Source organism: Panthera leo, chromosome C1 (genome assembly GCF_018350215.1).
Source record: "Panthera leo isolate Ple1 chromosome C1, P.leo_Ple1_pat1.1, whole genome shotgun sequence".
NCBI classification, from domain to species: Eukaryota; Metazoa; Chordata; class Mammalia; order Carnivora; family Felidae; genus Panthera; species Panthera leo.
Genome location: NC_056686.1, coordinates 9231831 through 9253964, shown reverse-complemented (window position 1 = coordinate 9253964; position 22134 = coordinate 9231831). Strand labels below are relative to the sequence as shown.

The following is a 22134-nucleotide window of genomic DNA, read 5'->3' as shown; positions in this document are numbered from 1 at the left end:
ATTCTGGCCTGAGTTTTCCCACTCCTGGGTTTTGCCAAGTGTGGTCTACGGGTGGACAGAAGGAGGTGCAGCCCTTGGGCCGGGCTTGTAGGCTGTTAGTGTTTGTGAAAAGAAACATCAGCCCTGAGTTTCGGGCTGGAAGTGAGAAGCTGTTCTGCTCTTCCTTAGAGGCAGCCTTTGAGATAGTTTCCCTTTAAGGAGGTTTTCCCAGTGGTCCTGGAACCAAAAAGATTCACAAGAATCACACCCTGGGGTGAGATGGGGACTTAGCCCAGTTGTCCTACTTGGTTTCTGAATAGTTGCGGAAGACATAGCTCTTGGCAGGTGAAAGTGTTAGGGGTGTGTGTGTGTGTGTGTGTGTGTGTGTGTGTGAGTCGCGGGGTGGGGGGCGCGGTGCCCCTATCCTCATGGACGTAAGGCTTCCATTGTTGGAGGGAGATGTGTGTCCGAGAAGAGATCTGGAAAGTCAGAAAGCAAGGACGTGCACAAAGATGTTTATGGCGTCTTCGTTCATTGCTGTCAAAACTGGCAACCAAGAGGCCCGCCATTAAGTGAACAGATAAATAAACTGAAACATTCAAGCAATGAGATCCTATTCAGCACTAAGAGGAAATGAGCCATCAAGCCACGAAAACACACGGAGGCTCCCTAAATGTATATACTAAGTGCGAGAAACCAGTCTGAAAAGACCATATACTGTGATTCCAACTGTATGGCATTCTGGAAAAGGCATAGGGACCTTACGCGTGTCAGTGTGGGTTCATCAGTTGTAACAAGTGTACCACTCTGATGGGGGGCGTTGTAGCCGGGGAGGCTGTGCCTGAGGGGGTGCAGGAGACATGTAGGGACTCTCTGTACCTTCTGCTCCATTTTGCTGTGAACCTAAAACTGTTAAAAAAAAAAAAAAAAAGCCTCTAGTGGCCCTATGTTATTTATGGATCAAATACATATTCTTGGTTCCAGAGGTCAAGGGTGTAACTGAACTCTACCTGAACCTGTCCATGCTGCCACCCTCTCCTGGGGACTCCACTCCACCAGCTCCAAGATGGCCTAGCCTTCTTCCTTCCTTTCTCCTGGACCACACTTACATGGCTGCCCCTGGAAGGGCTCTCCCCTCTTTTCTCTGTGTGTCTCTTTTCTGTCTCTTATAAGGACACCTGTCATTGGATTTAGGGTCCACCCTAATCCAGGGTGATCTCATCTCAGGATCCTTAACTTAACTCATTACATCTGCAAAGACCCTTTTTCCAAATAAGGTCACACGCATGGGTATCAGGGATTAGGAATTGGACGTAATTTCTTGGGGAGTTGGGGCACAAGTCAAGCTGTTATGCCCCCCTGCGGGCAGTAGTGAGGACCTCATCTACAGTGCCTAGAGCAGGGCCTGGCACACAGCGAGCGCCCGAGAAACGTTAGCAGTGGCAGCGGTGAGTCCCGTTCTCCTTGCCCGCTGGGAGAACCAGGGATGCTCCTGGCACACCCCTTCCCCCAACACCCCCCTCCCCGACTGCCCCGGCCACTGTGCTGACCTATGCTCAGGGACAGTGGGTCCTGTCCTCACCTGTTCTCCCACCTCAGCCTCTAAAGGCCCCCGGTAGCCTCGCAAAGTGTTGAGGATCATTACTGTCACCCATGTGGCACATAGTTGGTCAGCAGGGCCATGTGCTACACGGTCACAGGGCAGCGGCTTCCCGGGAGGTGGACGCCTTGCCGTCCAGCCCTTGTCATGTGGTGTGCACTCGGTGACAGCTGTGCAGTGCATACTTGTGGCCCTTTAGGGGGTCACTTGGCTCTTCGCTCTGCAGGTGAAGTTCGGCGGCCGAGTGCACAGGAGTGGGCATCAGACCCGGCTGGTTGGAGTTCCAGCTCTACCGTTACCAGCCGAGTCATTTCGGGCGTATCACACAGCCCCTCCGTGCCTCAGTTTCCTCATTTTCGGATTGGGCCTGGGGCCCCCCTCCTAGAGCTGCCAGAGGGCTGGGTGGGGACCTGCAGCAGGTGTCCGCATGATGCTCGTGGTTCTCCCCGTGGCTCCCACGGGCCAGTTCCAGGCGGACCTCGGCGGGAGGAAGTCTCTGTCCGGCTCCAGGCTGTGGTCAGGGACTCGTGGGAGGAGGACACTGCTGCCTGATCTAATCTGAGGAGCTTCCTAACAGTCCGCTCCAACAGCTGAGCCAGCGGTAGCCAGAACATTCTGGGCAGGCCCAAACAGGGAGCGAAGCCAGCGCGAACCTGCCCTGCCTGTCACTCGGGCAGCTCGGCAGCACGGGGACAGGAAGGGGGAGCCGCCTCTGGCCTGAGCCCCCAGCAAGGAGGCCCTGTGCCTTTGCCCCCTCTGACCCGCTGGGGTCACACATCAGCGGGGGGGGGGGGGGGGGACAGCGAACCGGAGGCTATGCAAAGGGCAGGGTGCAAACGGGTGCATGTTGAGGGCAGAAACGGGGCTCTCGGGGAAGGGGGGGTGGTGGGAAGATTAGAAAATCTGATATGTCTCGAGGGGGTATCCCATCACTGTCATGGATTCTGAAGGGTTGTCTTTGAAAGACAAGGTGGGCTGCTTGCCTGTTGGGGGTGACCGCCCAGTGCTCCCAATGGGCGAGAGCTGGAGGCAGCTGGTTGGGGTTCATTCCTAGAAAAAAAAAAAAAAAGCTTCCGTTCCGGAGAAGAAAGGGCTAAGTAAGGATCCAGAGTGGTAGTATTCAAACTTCGTTTTATTTTTTTAGCAACGGAATCTGTATAGAAATGGCTGTTCTAGAAGACGAATAAAAGTGACAGTGCTCTGAATGACCCGGGGTGGGGGGTGGGGAGCGGGGACCGTCTACCAAGCCTCCCACCCCTCAGCAGTCCTGGAGGCTCCTCGCTAGATTCCCCAGGGTTCCCAGAGCTCAGCGGGAACACCTGTCTCCGGAAATCCTTGGACGGTTTTGACACTGGTCTCCACCTTCGTGGGCCCAGGACTGTGGACAAAGGAGGGTCTTGTAAGTCGAGTGGAAGGATGGAAATGGAGAGGTCTCTAAGATTCTGCGGTGCTGCCCCAGTTGAGGCTGTGTCTAGAAGCAAGGCAATGAAGCCCCGGTCTTCCAGGCATCTGTCACCCCGATGACCCCAGTTTTATGGGGGGAGAGTGGGATCTTCTGCGAGCAGGGATCTATTTATGTTCCTGAGTTAATAATAAGAATAATAATAATAGCGAGAGTTTGTCATGTCCTTTCTTCATCTTCCCAACCACCCTTTGAAATTCATAACCTTAATTTATACAGAGGTTCAGTGGGTGTCTCAGTTCGTGTAACTTCTGAGGGGTAGATCAGAGAACTGAGCCCAGCAGTCTCTGGCTCCTGAGCCTGTGTTCTCAGCCACTCTTCTCAAAAGATAGGGGGTCTCTTTTTGGAAACAGGCAGGACCGTGAAAGAGAAGAGAGCTTAAAATTTAACTTCCGCTGGACAGCACGTGTCCGTGCTCCCAGCGTCACCAACCCGCACCCCTTGCGGGCCACACGAAGCTCTGAGAATGGATTTTTATGAACGTCCTCCCGCTGGAGGTGCTAAGAGTGGAGGAGAGCTGTGCACCCTCAAAACCGTGACCCTCCCGCCCACCCCCCTTCCCTGCCATGGTTTGGGGTCTCTGGTGGGTATTTTCTTCCTTCTGGGAAACCAACTCAGCATCGCTTCGCTCCAAGACATGGGACCCATGAGACATGAGCTGTTCTGCCAAAGACCTTCCGAGGGACTTAGATCTTTCCGGGGCCGCCGATTATAAACAGATGCTCCTCCTGGGATCCGCCCGGAGACCACCCAGCTCACGTCACTGGGGAGGGGGACTGTGCTCTCTGCAGCTGAACTCCAGCAATGAATGCCAAGTGCAGGCCTGCATGCAAGCATCTCTGGGCAAAGAAGGCAAGGCTGGGTGGAGAAGAGTCACTCACTGTTCTCTGGCCAGCAGATTTTTTCTAGAGACCTCCCTGGGCCAATGTCATGTGACAGTGTTAGTTGGCTTTTACTCTTGCTGGGTGCTGAGGTTACCAGATGGATAGAATGGATGGGATTCCCCAGAGGACCTTGCAAGCTTGCGGGGGAGGCAGGGGTGTTCACTCACAAAGATCAGTGTTGGCAGTTGGGCATGCGAGTCTCGGGTCACACTGCACTGCACCAGTGGTGTGACCTGGACGAGTCATTTTACCTGTCTGAGCCTCACCTGCAAAATGGACAGAGTAACCATACCCACTCATGGAATTGTAAGGATGAAAGGAGAAAACACACGGAGGGTACCCAGCCTATGGAAAGTGCTCACTAGATACTTGCTGTTGTGTCATGATGTTGTTATTGTGGATTATTGTGTGTTATCGAGGGATAGAAGGAGCAGCCAGAGAAGCTTCACAACCAAGGGGGCATTCAAGCAGGGTTCCGCAGGATGAATAGGAGTCCACAAGTAGGCTTGGCATTTAAAGCAAAGGAGAACAGCGTGCTGGGCACTAGGTAGGGTCACAGGGAACTCGGAATGAATGACATTTATCCAGGAGACAAGATGTAGATGGGAAATGGCGAGGACAGCGCACTGGGGGCCAAGTTCAGCGTGTGATGCGTGAGTGTCAGCCTGTAACCGTGAGCTTCCTCGCTCATCCTCACGATGGGGAGAGAGATCCAAACAGACAGCCGCCTCGTGCTGGGTGGGAGCCCCGAAGGGGCAGAGCCAGGGACCTGGGGAGCAGGCAGGGCTTGGACCCGCGGACCTCCGACCTCTGGCCTCATGGTCTCCTCAGCTGTGAGAAGTGGGTAACAGTGGCCTTCAACTCTGGGGCTTCTCGGGCTCAGGCTGGCTGGAGCTGCGGTGAGGGCAGCTTTGAGGGAGAGAAGGGCAGGGACCCTGGGCCGGACAGGGCGGCCGTGGCCTGAGAGGGGCCGGATGTCTTGGTCCCCTTCCCTCCATGCAGCCTGAAGGACAGGAGCTAACCGTTGGCCCCAGAGAGGCTGGGAGGCCGCCAGTGTGGAGTCACCCTGAACCGTCATTTTATCAACCAGGCCTAAGAGTGAATCCCGGGCCCGCTGGCCCTCACCAGCTGCTCCCTGTCCTGGGAGTTTATTCAGAGGAGGCCGGCTGGGGTCCCACGGGCTCGTCAATCTGCCCCCTCCTCTCCTGTTCACCCCACGCCCCTCTCAGACCCCTGCCTCCTGCCTGCCTGTCCTCTCCTCCGTTCTGACACCGGGTGGGACTCTTGTCCTGTCAGCTGTCCGGAGTCACCCCCAGGTGACTCCGGGCAGGGACCGTGTGGGCAGACCTGCTGGGCTGAATCTGCCAGTTTCCTGGTCAGCAACTCTGGGTCCCCAGAGGGGTCCAGGCAGGGCACTGGAGAAGGAGAAGCCAGCAAGGCGCAGGTGAAGCCCTCCCATCCCCAGAGGACCCGCCCGTGACCACCAGTGAGGCACCCATGCATGGCCCTGAGCCTCTTTTTCCATCTGAGAGTAACCCCTTGCCCCTTCAAGGGTCTCAACCTCAGACTTGACTCTTCACATCACAGCACAGCCCCAGGATGGTTTTGAGGCACTGGGGAAATCTGGGTCTCACTGAATCTTGGTCCAAGCAGACTCTGTGTTGAGGGTTCTAGGACCTTCGTGGCTCCGTCAAGGAGGATGGGGTGGTCTCAGCCTTCATACCTCCCTGCCCATCCCACCTGTGGCAGCTGAACTGTCATTCATTCACCCAGCAAACAGCATGTGCCATGCTGGGCCCTAGAATATGAAAATGAACAAGCCAGGATTGAGGATTGGGCTGAGGGCTCCCAGCCCAGTGGGGTTCGGGGGGGCGGGGCGGGCAGCAAGCAGCCCTGTCATTGTACCCAGGGAGAGCTGGAGGCTCTGAGCACAGAGCATGAGGAAGCCAGCCCACCAGGGCATCCTCAACAGACCCCGAAAAGGAAATGGCCCTGCCTGGGTGTATCCCCTGCCCACGGGAAATGAGTGGACACAGCATTCCCTTTGCCCCCCTTTCCCCCAGTCCCTGTTTCCCTCTTCAGGGCTTTCTTCCAGCCACGTGGACAGTCCTGGCCTCCCTGGTTTCCTGATGGCTGGTTTCCTGTGCAGACCGGAGGCGGGGTTAGACCCAACCCTCCTTGCCCTACCTGAGAACTGAGGGGGTGGGGGGGTCAGGAAGAGTTAGTTAATCCGGCCAGGAGTCCCTGGTGCCCCTTCTGCTGGCACCCCATGCACACCTGTGTGTGCTGAGAAGCAACCCAAGGTTCCCAGAATACAGGCCTGCTATGTGTACTGCCGCTCCAGACCCTCTGAGGTGCTCGCTTGTGCTCCTAGGACCCCTGCACCTGCCAACACCCACCCCAGCTTTACACTTCCCTTCTCTTTCCACTTGTCCCGAAATTCTCAGAGTCCTCAGAGGCACTGCCTTCTGCCAGACCCTAGGGAACAGTGCAAACCCCATGGCCCTGTTCCCCATAGGAGCTGGAGGTGGGATAGGGTTGAGCAGGGACTAGGGGAGGAGAAAAGAGGCCAAAGATCACCTTCACCTCAGGCTGACATAGTCATAATTAGATGGAGGGTGGTTGGATGGTGGGAGAGGGGTGAGTAGAAGGAAGAAAAGAGAGGTGGATGGATGGATGGATGGATGGATGGATGGATGGATGGATGGGAGGGAGGGAAGAAGAATGGATTGGGTATGTAGATGGATGGATGGATGGATGGGAGGGAGGGAGGAAGGAAGGGAGGGAAGAAGGATGGATTGGGTAGGTAGATGGATGGATGGATGGGAGGGAGGGAGGAAGGGAAGAAGGATGGATTGGATGGGTAGATGGATGGATGAGTGAATGGATGGATGGATGGATGGATGGACAGATAGGCAGATGGGGTAACAAGGGAGGATGGAAAGAAACTTGGGTGACAAGGACTACAAGGCAAGGGTGAGGTTTGGTGGAGTGGAGGATGCTTACACCCAATTGCCTTCCCACAAGAGATGTTTTTTTTCTTCTTCCTGAAGTGAATCTCCCTGCCTCCCCTGAAGGAACACACTCTAAGTCTGTTTTTAGTTCAATAGACAAGAAAGTGTCCCTTGGAGACTGTCTAATTGCAGTCCGTTTGCCCTTAAAGGACTTTTGTGGTCATGGAGAGCCACTGATGGAATCCTTCCTTGTAAAACACTTCCTGTATTTTAAGACTTAATTATAAGAAATAAAGCGGTTGGGGCGCCTGGGTGGCGCAGTCGGTTAAGCGGCCGACTTCAGCCAGGTCATGATCTCGCGGTCCGTGAGTTCGAGCCCCGCGTCGGGCTCTGGGCTGATGGCTCGGAGCCTGGAGCCTGTTTCCGATTCTGTGTCTCCCTCTCTCTCTGCCCCTCCCCCGTTCATGCTCTGTCTCTCTCTGTCCCAAAAATAAATAAATAAATAAATAAATAAATAAATAAATAAATAAAAAAGAAATAAAGCGGTTGGACTAGGTGGGGTCTTCAAACTGGCCTTCCCAGGGATGTTTCAGGGGTTGAAAAAGCACTTTTATTTTCTTTTAAAAAATATTTCAGGAGCGCCTGGGTGGCTCAGTTGGTTAGGCGTCTGACTCTTGAGTTTGGCTCAGGTCATGACCTCATAGCTTGTGAGATCGAGCCCCATGTTGGGCTCTACGCTGATAGCACAGAGCCTGCTTGGGATTCTCTCTCTCCCTCTGCCCCTCCCCACTCTGTCTCTCTCTTTCTCTCTCTCTCAAAATAAATAAACATTTTTTGTAAATTTTCAAAAGTGTCTAAAGCACTAGTAGAAAAAGCGGGTCCGTTGGAGACCACCAGCTCTTTTTGTCTTCTTTCCTAATAAGATAAAGCCCATTGCTTTATTCAGGTGATTTGTACATTCCAGAAAGTTTGGGGGTGGGGGAGCACACCAGGTCTTTTTTGTATCCCTCCAGCTACTCCCTTTGGGACCCTTTCTGCTTAAGTGAAAGTGCTGAGATTTTAAGGTGTACAGTTGATAAAACCGTTCCCACCACCAACTAGTCCGTGTGACTTTTCTCTCTACTGTGTCACAGAGCGGACTGGAGAAATCCCTCGGGTTCTGGGCTGGTGTGATTGGAGCCACTTCTGTAGCCTTCACTTGAAAACACTTGCTTACCCAACACGGCCTTCCTGTTCTCGTTAGTTTCTTCTAGAGGGAAAAATCTGTGGTTGGACCTGGAATGTCTTCCTTGTGAAGAAACCTAGTTTCACACACGGGGTACCATGTTGGGTTTCATTTTTCAAGGAAGAGTTTCATTGACAATTTTAGAAGGAAGAAATGAAAATAGAAACCCATTAGACTAATCCCTGGGAAAACCCCATCTCTTCTTTTTTCCGATGCCTTCCAGCCCCTGCCTCTATTGCCTTGTGCTGCCAGAGCTGAATTTTATTAAGGTTCTTAGTTCCCTGTCTTCCAACCCTTTTACCGACGGGGGCCTCTCTGGACCCAGGGACACATCATGTCATGGGGAGGTGGGTTGTTCTCGCTGGGGTCAAGGTTGAGAGTGAACCAGCCTTCTCTTCTGAGCCTTTTATGGCCAGCCATTCATAAGTTTGTCCAACACTGTTAGGAGTCCATTCATTGGCCCCACCAGGGTCTCCTCCTAGTGCAATGGGTCCCACATTTATTGCCTGTGGGGACGGCAGCATTTCTTTCTCAGTGGGAGCCTGGGTGCCTCTCTTCGTGCCCTCCTTCCCAGTGGGGCCACAGCTAGGTGGGGAGTCCACTTCACCTCTGTGGGCCTCATGGCCAAGACCTTCCAGTCCATTCTGGAGGCTGGTGCTCATAAACCTGGCTCTAGACCTTCTGGGTGGGAAGGCCAGCTTGTTCCTGAGAACATTCTGGAACACCATACAGGAGTGCTGTCACTCCAGACTGTGTAGGGTAACTAGAATCTGTTGGTGGGAGGCGTCCTGTGGAAAGGAATGTGTAAGAAAGACTTGTGTGGGAGCCCGGGTGACTCAGTTGGTTCAGTGTCTTCGGTTCAGGTCATGATCTCGCAGTCTGTGAGTTCTGGCCCCGTGTCGGGCTCTGTGCTGACAGCTCAGAGCCTGGAGCCTGCTTCACATTCTGTGTCTCCCTCTCTCGCTGCCCCTCCCCCACTCATGTTCGGTCTCTGTCTCTCTCTCAAAAATAAATAAACATTAAGAGAGACTTGTAAATAATGCATCCATCGACTGGTCGTAAATGGGCTCAGTAACTGTCCGTTCGGTTCAGAAAGTCATACTGTTAATGTGCTTGGCGTGCTGTCGTTGGATGCAATCGGGGAGGCTAGCTACCTGGCTTGCCAATTACTCGGGCAAATTGCTGAATTTCCATTGCCCACCATTGAATTACGATGGGTCATTTAATCACCACCTGTTTGGTGTTGCCATCCTCTCCTTCCAGATCGTTCTCTGGGGCCGGACTGAGAAATGCCTGAAAGAGACGACAGAGGAGATTCGGCAGATGGGCACCGAGTGCCACTACTTCATCTGTGATGTAGGCAACCGAGAGGAGGTATACCAGACGGCCAAAGCTGTCCGGGAGAAGGTAAGTGCCCAGGAGGGTCTGTCCCGGGTTCGGCTGGACACAAGACACAAGAGCCAAAGAGAACATTCTCTCACCTGCCTGGCCTGGGAGAGAGCGTTGCGAATGGCAAAATGGCTGTTTTCGGGGCATGTCTGGGGACTGTCCCGGAAGCTGGCCCAAGCTGTGTGTGCATGTCCGTGTGCGTGAGTGTATACGTGCATGCGTGTGTGTATGTGTGTGTGTGTGTGTGTGTGTGTGTGTGTGTTCTTTGGGGCAGGGATTAGGTGTGTGGCTTGATTACATAACAGAAGTAATCACCTGTTGTCCCCTTTGGAAGAAACCTTGTGAGTTTCTGGGGGGCAAAAGTCCCATCGCCCTCTGGGAGGATCCTTCTCCTGACTCCAGCCATCTGTTCACGGTGAATGTGTCAGTGAGCTCCACAAGAGCAAAACCCATCCTGTTTGCCCTCTAGCCCGTGGTGAATGTGAAGTGCTTCTGTGTAGCAATAACCTCATTTATCGTAAACAGGCTGTGTGCCACGAAGTATTTCTGACCCTCAGATCAACCCCGGTACGGCCATCAGCTCCTTTCACAAATCCAGACTGAGGCTCAGAGAGATGATGTGGCTGTCCAGGGGCACACAGCCGGTGTCGAGGGGGCAGGCCCCGCCCCTGTGGGTGCAGGCCACCGGGACCGGCTGCCCTAACAGCCCCGCGGCCCCCTTGCCCACAGGTGGGCGACATCACCATCCTGGTGAACAACGCTGCCGTGGTCCACGGGAAGAGCCTGATGGACAGTGACGATGACGCCCTTCTCAAGTCCCAGCACATCAACACCCTGGGCCAGTTCTGGGTAAGGGCCGTCCTGGGCCACAGCCGGCCCTGGGCGTGACAGTGACGTGTTCCTGCCCTCCCGGCTGCTGTAGGGGGGGGTGGGGAGAGGCTCGCCGGGGCTTGGGCTCAGGCCAGGGGGATGTCGGGAGGCAAGGTGGCCAGGTAAGAGCAGTGACCGCCCAGCCCCAGGAGACATCTGGACGCACGGAAATGCGGAGCTCGGTGCCCTGCGGTGGGCGGGCCTCGGCCCCCTCCCCTCCCGTCCCAGGAGAGCTCAGTCATGGAGCGGTGCCTGTGCCCGGGGTGGTCGTGCTCCCCAGAAGAGGTTTCAGAGGGGCCGCTGGAGCCCGCGGCAGCTCCACACTGACCTCCCACCCACCCTCAGACCACCAAGGCCTTCCTGCCGCGCATGCTGGAACTGCAGAACGGCCACATCGTGTGTCTCAACTCCGTGCTGGCGCTGTCTGCCATCCCTGGTGCCATCGACTACTGCACGTCCAAAGCCTCGGCCTTCGCCTTCATGGAGAGCCTGACCCTGGGGCTGCTGGACTGTCCAGGAGTCAGTGCCACCACCGTGCTGCCCTTCCACACCAGCACCGAGATGTTCCAGGGTATGAGGGTCAGGTCAGTGAGCGGGGGACTCCCCTCCCTTAAGCCAAGTCCCACAGCGGATCGGACCAGGGACGTGCTTAGCATGCACCGAGAGAGCTAAAATTTAAAAACACCGCGGAAGCCCCTTCTGTTTGGCTTTGTGGTCTCATACCCGATTCTCTATGTGCGAGGCGGTGGGACACTGTAGTGGCTTAGGGTCTTGCTTCTCAGGTCAGGGAGCTCTTACAAAGTATCAGTGCACGTGCACGCAGTGGAATACTCCCCAAGAGAACAGTGTTAACACACGAACAGCATGGATCAATCTCAAAAGTATTACGTTGAGCAAAAGAAGCCAGACGCTTTACAAGAGTGCCTTCCGCATGAAGGCATTACAGGAACCTCGAGCACAGGCAAAACCAGGCCAAGGTGATAGACATTAGAATAGTGGCCATCTCTGGAGGGGCGGGGACATAGCCTGGGAGGAAGCACAAAGGAACTTTCTAGAATATTTTAAAATGCTCTCTCTTCCCAATCCAAGTGGCAGTTACATAGGTAAAAATTAATCATGCCATACACTTAAGATTTATTTCAACCTTTTTTTTTGCAAATTATATGCATAATTATATGTATGCAAATTATAGCTCAATTTGAAGAAAGACTGAAGCCCAACCCCCTGTCCTCCAGGCCAATGGGACTCCAGGGGAATGGGAACTATTGGTTGAGAGCTCATGCTTTGGAGCCAGCCACCTGTGGGGCTGACTCACTTATACCTGTATTGTACCATCTGACCCTGGGTCCAATTAGTTCCCACTGTAGCCTTCGTTGCTCATCGGTTAAAACAGGAAGGTGAGTGGGGTGGCTGGGTGGCTCAGTCAGTTGAGTGCCCGACTTTGGCTCGGGTCGTGATCTCACAGCTCATGAATTCGAGCCCCACATCGGGCTTGCTGCTGTCAGCGCAGAGCCCCATCGAACCCACTTTGGATCCTCTGTCCCCCTGTCTCTCTGTCCCTTCCCTGCTCATGCTCTCTCTCTCAAAAATAAGTAAACGTTGAAATAAAATAAAACGGGGCGATGAGGATGTCCACGTCTAGGGTTCTGTGATAAGGATAAAAAGGGATCTGGCATGGAACACTGCATGTGTCTATAGTAAGTCCCCAATAACGGTGCTCTAATGATGTACAGTCATGAAGGGGCACAAAGTTAAGAGACAGGTGACAATGGGGAATTATCCAACAGCTACTTTCCTTGCTTTTGCAATGCAGCATATAATAACAGATTTGCCTTCTAAATTATACACAACAGGTTCTTCCACACACGAAGATGGTGTGGAGGTTCACAGTGAGAATTTAATGAGACAGCTGGTGGAAAACATTTAGCACAGCACGAGCCATGTGGGAATCAGTCCCCCTTGGTTGTTGTTATTGAGACTGGTTTGGTCATCCCTCCTTCTCTACACTTGTGAAATCTTGAGCCAGTCTTGCTACCTCTGTATGCTTTACTTTGCTCATCTGTAAAACAGTGGAAATAATATTTCCCTCGGGGATCTTTGGGAGGATTACAAATAATACATGTGAGGCATCTGGTGCAAAGCCCGGCATGCTAGATGGTCAGTAATGAACGGCTGCTCTTTTTGTCCTTAACTGACAGTGAACATCTCCATGAACGCAGATGTGATTAATCTTCCTATCAGATCATACCTTTCGTGTGCCACGGAAATCCACATTTCCACCTGGCTCACATGCAGATGATCACGGATTCTGTATTTAGAGGAGGTGGGATTAATGACCGTGGATGTTCCCTATTGGCTTGCCGGCCCCCCCATACCACTTTGGGCCAGTTTCTTTTCTTCTGGGTATACAGGAGGTGCTCAGTAAATGCCTATTGGACGGAAGAGCAGCAGGGGCAATCCTGGGTTTCAGGTGGGCTCCGGGGCACAGAAGTAAGTAGGCAGGACGTCAGCAGACCTCTCGCGTGGTGTTCCTGTCTCATCTTCTGGCCGCTTCCTCTCTATCACTTCAAGGAAAGGCGACATTTTTCTACAGTGGTTCAGAGGTTGGGCCCAAACAGCCAAGGACCAAATCACAGCTGTGTGTGACCTTGGACAGGTGACTCAGCTTTTCTATGCCTTGGTTTCATCTTTAAGAAGGGATTGAAAGTGTACTCCCTTCTTCACAGCTTAGCTGAGCTCCTAGATGTGACTCACCTAGCCTGCCTGGCACGTAGTAAGCACTAGGGGAAGGTTAGTTACCTGTGGTTGTGCAGGCGAGCCCCGAGGTTTGGGGGGAAGGGTCATAAAAGGATGACTGATGTGTAAACAACTTCCATTCCCTAAAAGAAAAGAAAGAAAGAAAGAAAGAAAGAAAGAAAGAAAGAAGAGAAGAGAAGCATTGGTTTTTAGTCCAACCATGATTAACAGCTTCCCAGCATTAAATGGAGGTAGAGACAGATGTTTAGGACAAAACTGATGGGTTTTCTGGCAAGAACGGCCATGTAGATGCTGTTGTTTGCAAGTTACTATTTATTGATCTTGTTTGTCCCAGCCGCAACAGCCACTTTACAAACGCTGCTACACGTGGCCCTCAGCAACTCCGTGAGGGAGCTCTTGTCCGCACTTCACAGACGTGGGAACTGAGGCTCAGAGGAGCGAAGCTACTTGCCCAGGGCCACACAGATGGACATGGGCCGAACTCGCTTATTCCGCAAGTCTGCACGGCCTCCGTGGGAGTAACAGCTCCCTATATACCCATCCCACCCACCAGGAGGGAAAGGAGAAAGTCCCTCCAGCAGACGCGCCGGCCTCCTCTGTCAGGCTCCCCTGCAGGGGTCTTACTAGGAAGGGCCCCCCCGTCCCCACAGAGCTTGGCCCTATCCATCCTGTCTTCCCTTCCCCTGCGTAGCAAGTAGGCCGGGCCCTGGTCGTGGCTGGAAAACCAGACTGTCCGCCATGTCTGTAGGGCTCGTCAACACGTTCATCTGTGCAGGCTCCTGGTGGCCGTCCTTCCAGACTGCAGGGCTGTGAACACCTTAGCTGCACATTAAGATAGCAGAGGAAGCTCGTGGCCAGGAGGGTGTGGGGGGAGATCCGCGGGTTCTCTGAGACCAACCGGGCCCGTGCTGGGGTCCCAAGAGTTGCCTTTGCCCAAGGTGACATCAGCTCCAAGAGATTCATCACCCTAAGTGCTCCTGGTACCTGAGCACAAGCACTTCGTGGGATCAAGGTCAGCCCTGCGCCTACAGGCCCACCAAGGATGGGAGGACAAGCTGCAAGTGAGAAGGGGGACAGAGCTTTGGCCCGGGGCTCATGCTGGCCTGGCTTGAGCCCTTAGGGCCCCACCATCTCCCCAGAGCCTCAGCTCCCTTCTCTATGAATTGGAGCGAATGGTGCCTGTTGGATTTAGCTCAGGCCTGACAGGGAGCATCGTCACTGTGCGAGGCTCAGGTCAGAGGCCTCTGAACACGCACGAGAAAGCTCCCTGGCGCCCGCTTATTCAATCATTCATTCATTTACCAACCCCGTGGAAGGCACTCTGTAAACACTTGACCAGCTCAGTGAATCAATGAATCAAGGAGGGGACCAGCCAGTGGGGCAGAGAAGGGCATTCCCAGCAGACCCCCACCTCCAGACGGGCCGAGCAGGGCACATTCGGGGGCAGCAAGTTGTTCCGGGTTCATCGGTTCAGCAAAGCGTTTATTGAGCACCCACTATATGCCAGGCACTGCACACCGGGGGCTAAAACAGGGAGCAAGACCGACCAGGCCTCTGCCCTTGTGGCACTCACAGTCTGACAGGGGAGACAGGCCACGCACAAGCAAACAAGCAGACAGGCAAGGCCACGTGGTAAATGAGGTCAAGGAAATTGGCAGGGGGAGGAGATCAGAGGCCACCCAGAGAGGATGGGCCGAGAACCCTCCCCGGTGGGATAGCTGGCGAAAGGCCCTGAGATGGCAGGGAGCTGAAGCGACAGAAACAGAAAGGGTGGCCTGGATTTCGGGAGAAGAGTGACAAGGGAGAGAGGTCAGGCAGTGGGCAGGGCCCAGGACAGTGCTGGAAGAGGGTCTGAGCCAGGCAGCAGCAGGATCTGAGTGACATGTTAGTACTTTTTTTAATGTTTACTTATCTTGAGAGAGAGAGAGCGTGCAGGGGAGGGGCAGAGAGAGGGAGAGAATCCCAAGCAGGCTCCACACTGTCAGTGCAGATCCCAACATGGGGCTCGAGCTCATGAACCGTGAGATCATGACCTGAACCAAAATCAAGAGTCGGATGCCTGACCGACTGAGCCACCCGGGCGCCCCTGGGTGACATTTTAAAAGACATTTCAAAGGAAGCATTTTGAAGAATGGTTCCCAGGGGGTGGGCTACAAGACCTCCATTCTCCAGGCGAGACCCACTGGGAAGAAGGGGAAGGAGGAACTCCCGACATTTCTGGGGAAGCAGGCAGGGGCGGGGAGAATATTCCAAAGGGGACTCGAGTCTCCCAAACAGGAAAAGCCAGAGGGACGGCCCATGGATGTTAGCCACGGAGATGGTCAGCAGAAGTGCGTGCTTCTCTAGGAGAAACCCATATTGTCTCTTCCTGTACCAGGTTCCCCAACCTCTTCCCCCCGCTGAAGCCGGAGACTGTGGCCCGGAGGACGGTGGAAGCCGTGCAGCTGAATCAGGCCCTCCTCCTTCTCCCGTGGACGATGCATGCCCTCATTATCTTGAAAAGGTACGGGCTGGGGGAGACAGTTCTGGGTCACGTTCATGCTGGCTGTTTCCCCTTCCGCTGGTGAATGCTGGCGGGGAAGAGGAGGCAGGAGGAGAAAATACACATGTGATCGATTACTTATGTCTGCTGTGGGCAGGAAAACCAGCGGTGGTGAACTGTGTCCCAGGGACTTCCCACACTTCGTAGGGAGCAGTGGTTCTCAAAAGCGTTGGTCTCAGGACTCCTTTACGATCTTAACAATTAGAAGAACCCAGGGACCTTTTTTGATGTGTCGTATCTATTATTAGTAACTGTATGAGAAATTAAAACTGAGAAAAATTGTTACAACATTTATGTATGTGTTTAGATTTAAAATATTGATTGATTGATAGCAGCGGTAATAAATCCATACCTTGTTATAAATATGATATTTTTATAAAAAGTGTATTTTCCAAAAAATATGGAGTAGGAAGAATGGTGTTGTTTTGCATTTTGGGGAAGTTCTTTCTCTATTGCCTGACTTAATTGAAGACAACTGGATTTCTTATATCTGCTTCTGATTTTAATCGGCTATGATGTCACATGTCACGGAGCCTCCAGAAAACTCAGCTGCACGCTGTGAGAGAAGAGCGTGCGAAGGCAAATATGTCTTGGGGTTATTACAAAACCAGTTGAACCTCTGAAGAGATTTCGGGTACCCCCCCAAGGGTTCCTGGGCCACACTTTGAGAACCATTGTTCCCGAGACCAGTACTTGGCCCCTGTGTTCAGGAAGTTCAATCTAATGGGGGGAAACAGGGTTTGCAATGTTTGGGACTCACAGAAACGCCCCAGGACTAGTCAGGTGGGAGGTACCAGAACAGACTACCTCAGGAGGTAGGCTTTCAAGAAGAGATCATCTTCTTCAGAATTGGCCCAGCATCACATTTCCTAGAACTTTCTAGACTTTGAGCAGCACACCCTGCCCATCCTGGTCCCACAATGAAGGGGCCATTCTAGGTGCCCAGCTGCACACAGGGCGTCAGGGAGAGCTTCGACCCTGGAGCCCCAGCGACCGTGGACCCTGGTTCCTCTGGGCCTCCAGCCATCTGCCACCTCGAACCCCCAGCTCACTGACCCCTCTGACCTGAAAGGCCTTTCCGGGAAGTGAAGCGCCCGAGTACCTACATCAGACATCAGCTCCCAGGAACGCAGGCTCCCCTCTGGCTGTGTGTCTACAGCTGAGGATTGGCTCCAGCCGCGGGCCCAGAAGCTTCCTCATCGGGCCACATCTTTGCCTCCCTTAGTGCATCCTGACTGAGGCTCTGACATGCCCTCGGCTGCCTCTGGGAGCCCCTAGGAGGGTAGAGCCTCATGTCCTCACCAGGATGGGGCTGCCATCCCCCCCCCCCCACCTTGGGGAGCTTCTTAGAAGCCTTTCTGAACATTCTAGGAAAAAGCTGGTTTGTCTAGAACATCTCAGTGCTTTCCACAGTAAGCCCGCAGCCTACATTTCCTGTTCTATCTTCCACTAGTTTTCCACCTCCCACCCCCAACGCCTGCACCGCACCCCCTTGTCACTTTCCCCAAGAGAAACCTTTACAAGCTCCACTCCAGAACAACCACCCCCCCAGGGAGACTTCCAAATTGCTCTGGCTGGAAGTGAGCCTTTCTCATCCCGCACCTGGGGTGTTCCAGGGCCCTTCAACTTGATTCAGCAAATGGACTGGGGCCCTCTCTATGCCGAGCCCCACACTGCAGGCCAGGATCAGAGATGAGGTATCTTCCAGGCATGGGTTTGCCAAGGAAACAGCGAGGACCCCCCCCCCCCCCCGCCCCGCCAGGGCCCGTTGGGGAAGCACAGGGGCTTGGGAAGCCCAAGGAGAGACCTGGGGGTGAATCTGGGAAGTTTCCCTGGAGGAGGTGGTAACTGCCTCACTCCTCAATCCCACACAGCAAATATTTGTTGAATGAGTGGCTCGTGGAGGGAATTGATCTCCCAGATACCTATTGGCTCCAAAATGCTAAGAATGTGGTTTTGAAAGTTTGTTTCTACCAGCCACCTTTACCTTTACCTCGGAAACATTGTTTATCCACTTACTTGAAAGCCCTTCCTTGTGGCTTGGAGAGAGGGCTGGGGCGGCTTATGGGAACCATTGCTCTACTATGACCTGGTGGCTGGTGCCCCCACTGACCCTCTTCTTTTCTCCCTCCCCACTCCCCCAGCATACTACCACAGGCTGCACTGGAGGAGATCCACAAATTCTCAGGAACCTATACCTGCATGAACACTTTCAAAGGGAGGACATAAAGGCAGGATGCAGAGACATGCTTGAAAGCCACGGAACCTGAGGGGGCCATGGCACGTGGGCACACCCCCATGCGCCTGTCCCTTGGCACACTTCTGCTGGGTGAGTGGGACTGTTCCTGTCCCCAGGAAGAATCCGGGTGAACCCCCAGGCCAGCCCCAGGACCTTTGCACAGGACTGATGGGCGTAACTCTGACCCCCATGGGGAGGCAAGAAACCAGCCAGCAGCCACCTTGACACTTTCATACATTTCTAATTGTGTAGAGTTTATTGTTAAATTGCTTCTCGAGTCTAACCAGCCTTAGCTGTGTGTATAGACTGTTTCCAGGAGGGTCTATACCCAGATGCTCTTTTCTTTGCAAAATCCACCCATCCTCAGCTTGTGCAAACTGGTTGTATGGCAGGAATGATAAATAAAGAGATGGTTTTTGCGAGTTCTTTTGTTGAAATCCCTGAACCCCTGGTCCTTGCCATTTGGGAAGGGACTGATCCCAACCACAAAACGCCATCTTTTAAGAGACAGTTCTGCTTGGGGTCCCCAGCTGCCAGGAGTGGAGCGGGTGAGAAGAGGGCAGAGGTGGCGAAAGGTATTGGAGCCCGAGCCTGGGGTACACGGTTCCTTGCGGCTTCCGCCAGGCCCCTCCCAACAGCCATGAGTTGGGGGACACTTTGCACCCCCATCCAGTTCCCTGATACGACCTTAACGAACTGGTCTGCGGAGAGCTGCCTTCTGCTCTGCCACAGCCCCACCAGCACAAAGCAACCAACTCAGGAGAGAACCAGTCCTTAGTGAGTACCCACTGTCTACTGAGCATGACTGGGTACTGAGAGGGCAATGTTGCTGAGAGGCCAAAATTCTGAAGACCACCATCATTAAGACCAGTGTTAGGAGGGTGCTACAGGCCCCTGACCCAGATTGGACCTCAGGGGATAGACGTGAAATAGCAAAGGGGCACCTGGGTGGCTCAGTCGGTTAAGCGTCCGACTTCACCTCAGGTCATGATCTCGCAGTTTGTGGGTTCGAGCCCCGCGTCGGGCTCTGGGCTGACGGCTCGGAGCCTGGAGCCTGCTTCGGATTCTGTGTCTCCCTCTCTGCCCCTCCCCTGGTCACGCTCTGTCTCTCTCTCCTTGAAAAATAAATAAGCATTAAAAGAAGAAGAAGCGGAATGGCAAAGAGTGAGGAGGTTTGGAATGGCACAACAGACCCGGGCTCAGTCAACGGGGAAAATCACGGCCAAGGAGTCGTGGGGAGAGCCGCCCCATGGTTCGCCTGGTGTATGCTCTTCCCTGCTGCAGCAAGCTTAGTAAACCTGACCTTGGCAGGGGCACAGGTGGACAATGGCCTCCGTGCACACGGCTCTTGCTGGTGGGTGGCCAGGTGCAGGGAGGGGCACAGGCAGTGGTTCCCCAGAGGTGAAGCCGGTCACAGGCCACGAGTCCAATGGAAGAGCCTCCCACGTGCCGTGTAAGGCCAGCGATTCCACACAACTCACGTTAGCAGATTAATCTCGGAGCTCAGACTGTTGTCAGATCTGTGTGCAGAAACGCCAAGTCATGGTCACATCCGCGGCTCGTGTAGTACCTGCCAAGTGGCCGCCAAGTCAAGGGCATCACATTCTAACGGTTAATTATCCATTGCACCAGGCAGCAGCTCTCGGGAAGCCCTTCCAGCAGCCACGATGTGTATCAGCCAGGATATGACCCCAGGTGTCATCCCTTCAACAACGGAGGCTTGTCTTAGGATTGCCACTTGTCCTTCAAGGGTGGCTACAGCTCTGCTCTGTGTCCTCTTTGCGCTGGGAGCCTGGCCGAGAGAGGAGCCAACATCTGGGACGATGTCTTGTGGCAGAGGTAGTAGACACGCCTGGCCACCCGGCATCGGCTCTGAAAGTTTCTGCCTGGAAACAAGGGATGTCACTTCCGCTCACAGCTCATTGGCCAGAACAGGTCACGTGGTCCAGACGGCCGTGGGTGTGGCTGGCCATACAATCCCCGTGGAGGAGTGGTCCGTAATTTTGAACTATTATGCCATGTGCCTCGCCGTGGAAGTCGTCCGTAGAACATAAGGAAAAAGTGAAATGTAGGCAGGGGATGAAGGGAAGCCGACAGATGCCGCCCAGGGATGTGGTAGCCTCTCAGTGCTTCACACCGGGTCCTGAGCAGAGCCCCAAAGAAGCACTGGCCTTTTGGTGGGGGTGGTTTTGGAAAGATCGTTTTGTAGGCGAGAAAACAGGCTCGGAGCAGGGAGATCGCGTGCCCGGGTTCGTAGGGCTGGTAAAGACCAGAGGCAGAATTTGAACCTGGCTCTGAGCTAGAAGACCCATCACACTGACAAGAGACTCATCACCTTCATTTTGGTGCTTGAGGACATGTGTCACAAAGTGTGTGTGGGGGGGAGGGGGAGAAAGCTGCTAACGGTGCCCCCTGGTACCCTTGCCAGCCCAGTGAGGTCAGGCTCAGAATGTCCATGGGCTTCGCCTGCCCCCTCTGCTGTCCCAGAACCACAGCCAGATGCCTGTCACTGGCTCTCATGGGAGACAGGTTCCAGGTGGGGGGCACATCTTCGCGGGCAGGGATGGATGAGGAGGAAGAAGCAGGGATCCTGTCTACTGAGCTAGTGAGTGTCCAGTTCAACTGCCCCTTTTGTGATCATCGTTGAGTGGCAAGCAGATTTCTGAGGTTACAGCTGGCTCCAGGCCAACCTTTTGGAGGGAATCGGACTCCTGAAGTTTCCACGAAATTGCATGTGACCTGCAGGCCAGGAACACAGTGAGGATCCCAGGGGTCTGAGTGGACTCTGGGAGTGACAGGGCCAGCCAGCGCCGCCCCCTGCCCCCCATCCCGCCCGACAAGGGCTTTGTGAGAATGGAATTGGCTTGGCTGCAGTGGGACCTCACATCTTCCCAGAGCCCCCGGGGCTTCTCCTGACAGCCAGGCAGGGCCTGGTCCCACCTCGACCCCTCCCTCTCTGCTGGGACACTTTTCAGTCTTTCTCTGGATCTCTTCCCAGAGGAACCAGGGAAAAAGCCTTGGGCAGATTCCCAGGAGGCCCTATCCTGGTCCCTCCCCCAGAAGGGTCTGGGTGCTTGGAAAGCCTTGAGGGTGAGGGAGGAGATCTAATTCTGTCCCTGAGCTTAGCCAAGCCAATGAGAGTGACAAACACTGAACTCTGACTTCCTGACCCCCGAGGGGCAGGACAGGGCATGCCAACCCTGCAGAGGAGGCTCGGGCCCTGGGAAATGACCTAGTTGTCATGCCGGGGGCCCCTCCCTATCTCCAAAGAGAATCAGAGTGGAGGTGGGCACCAAGCCCAGGGAGGCGCCAGACCCGAGCCCATCCTGGCAGGGTTCCAGAGACCTGGTTATCTGGCCTGGCGAGTGGCCAAGAGTTGAATCCTGTGGCCACAGCCCCGCTCCTAAGGCCAGAACGATTTGAGAAGTGGAGTCTCTTCTTCTCGGGCCAGACCAATGGCTGGAAGGGACCAGGATGACAGAAAGCTCCTGGGCTGACCACGGGCTCAGCCCTACCCCAGATTGTCCCCCTTCTGAGCCCTTCTCGTCATGCCCCTGGAGATGTCCCAGTCTGATGGGGCACAAAAAAGGGAACCAGGTTACAAATAAATGAATCCTGCTGCCTGAGTGCCGTGCAGCACAGAGGGAACAAAATGCTTGCAGGTGGGAGGACGGGGGCCCGGGGTCAGGGAGGGGCCGCTGTGGGGTGCTGTCCCTCCACCATCGTGCATCTGGAACTTCTCCCACTGAGGAGGCTTCTCTGATTTTCAGAAAGGGGACCATTAATAAGAGCCCAGAGGTCTATGTTTGTGAAGAGAACATCGGTATGCAGTCACTCCTGACTTCGAGCAAAGCAGGGGGTGACAACGGTGTCCGTCGGCACAGAAAGAAGGCTGGGAACCGCCTGTGGGCACCCCAGTCACTCTGCGTTCCCCTCCAGTGGGGCCCTCATACTGGGATCCAGTTTACCAACATTCGTTAACACACTTCTCCTCCTAAACTGTGTGCTGTGGAACAGAGCCTGGGCCTGGGGGCCACTGCCCCTCTCACCTCCCATGCCCCCCCACCACCACCGCCCCAAGGCCCTCAGCTTTCAGAAAACCAGCAGATCCCTGAGTACCCAGCTTCTCCCAGCCCACCATGGCCCGAGGCTCCCCAAGCGTCAGGAGGCCCCAGTATTTTCAGGGAGGGATCCAGACTGGAGTTCCACTGGCTCTTCTCCCTCCTGCATGTG

At 54.4% G+C, this 22134-nt stretch overlaps 1 protein-coding gene across 4 annotated transcripts in view; it reads left to right on the top strand.

Moving 5' to 3' along the window:
• The window catches only part of DHRS3 (dehydrogenase/reductase 3), a 40807-nt gene extending 22484 nt beyond the window's left edge, over nucleotides 1-18323 (top strand). For all 4 annotated transcript variants that reach the window (XM_042951152.1, XM_042951149.1, XM_042951151.1 and 1 more), the window contains 5 exons: nucleotides 9368-9511; nucleotides 10223-10342; nucleotides 10709-10947; nucleotides 15498-15623; nucleotides 17807-18323. In XM_042951152.1, coding sequence (XP_042807086.1) covers nucleotides 9368-9511; nucleotides 10223-10342; nucleotides 10709-10947; nucleotides 15498-15623; nucleotides 17807-17891 — 714 coding nt within the window. In that variant the 3' untranslated portion in view covers nucleotides 17892-18323. The remainder of the gene's footprint in view (nucleotides 1-9367; nucleotides 9512-10222; nucleotides 10343-10708; nucleotides 10948-15497; nucleotides 15624-17806) is intronic.
• The last annotated feature ends 3811 nt before the right edge of the window (nucleotides 18324-22134 follow it).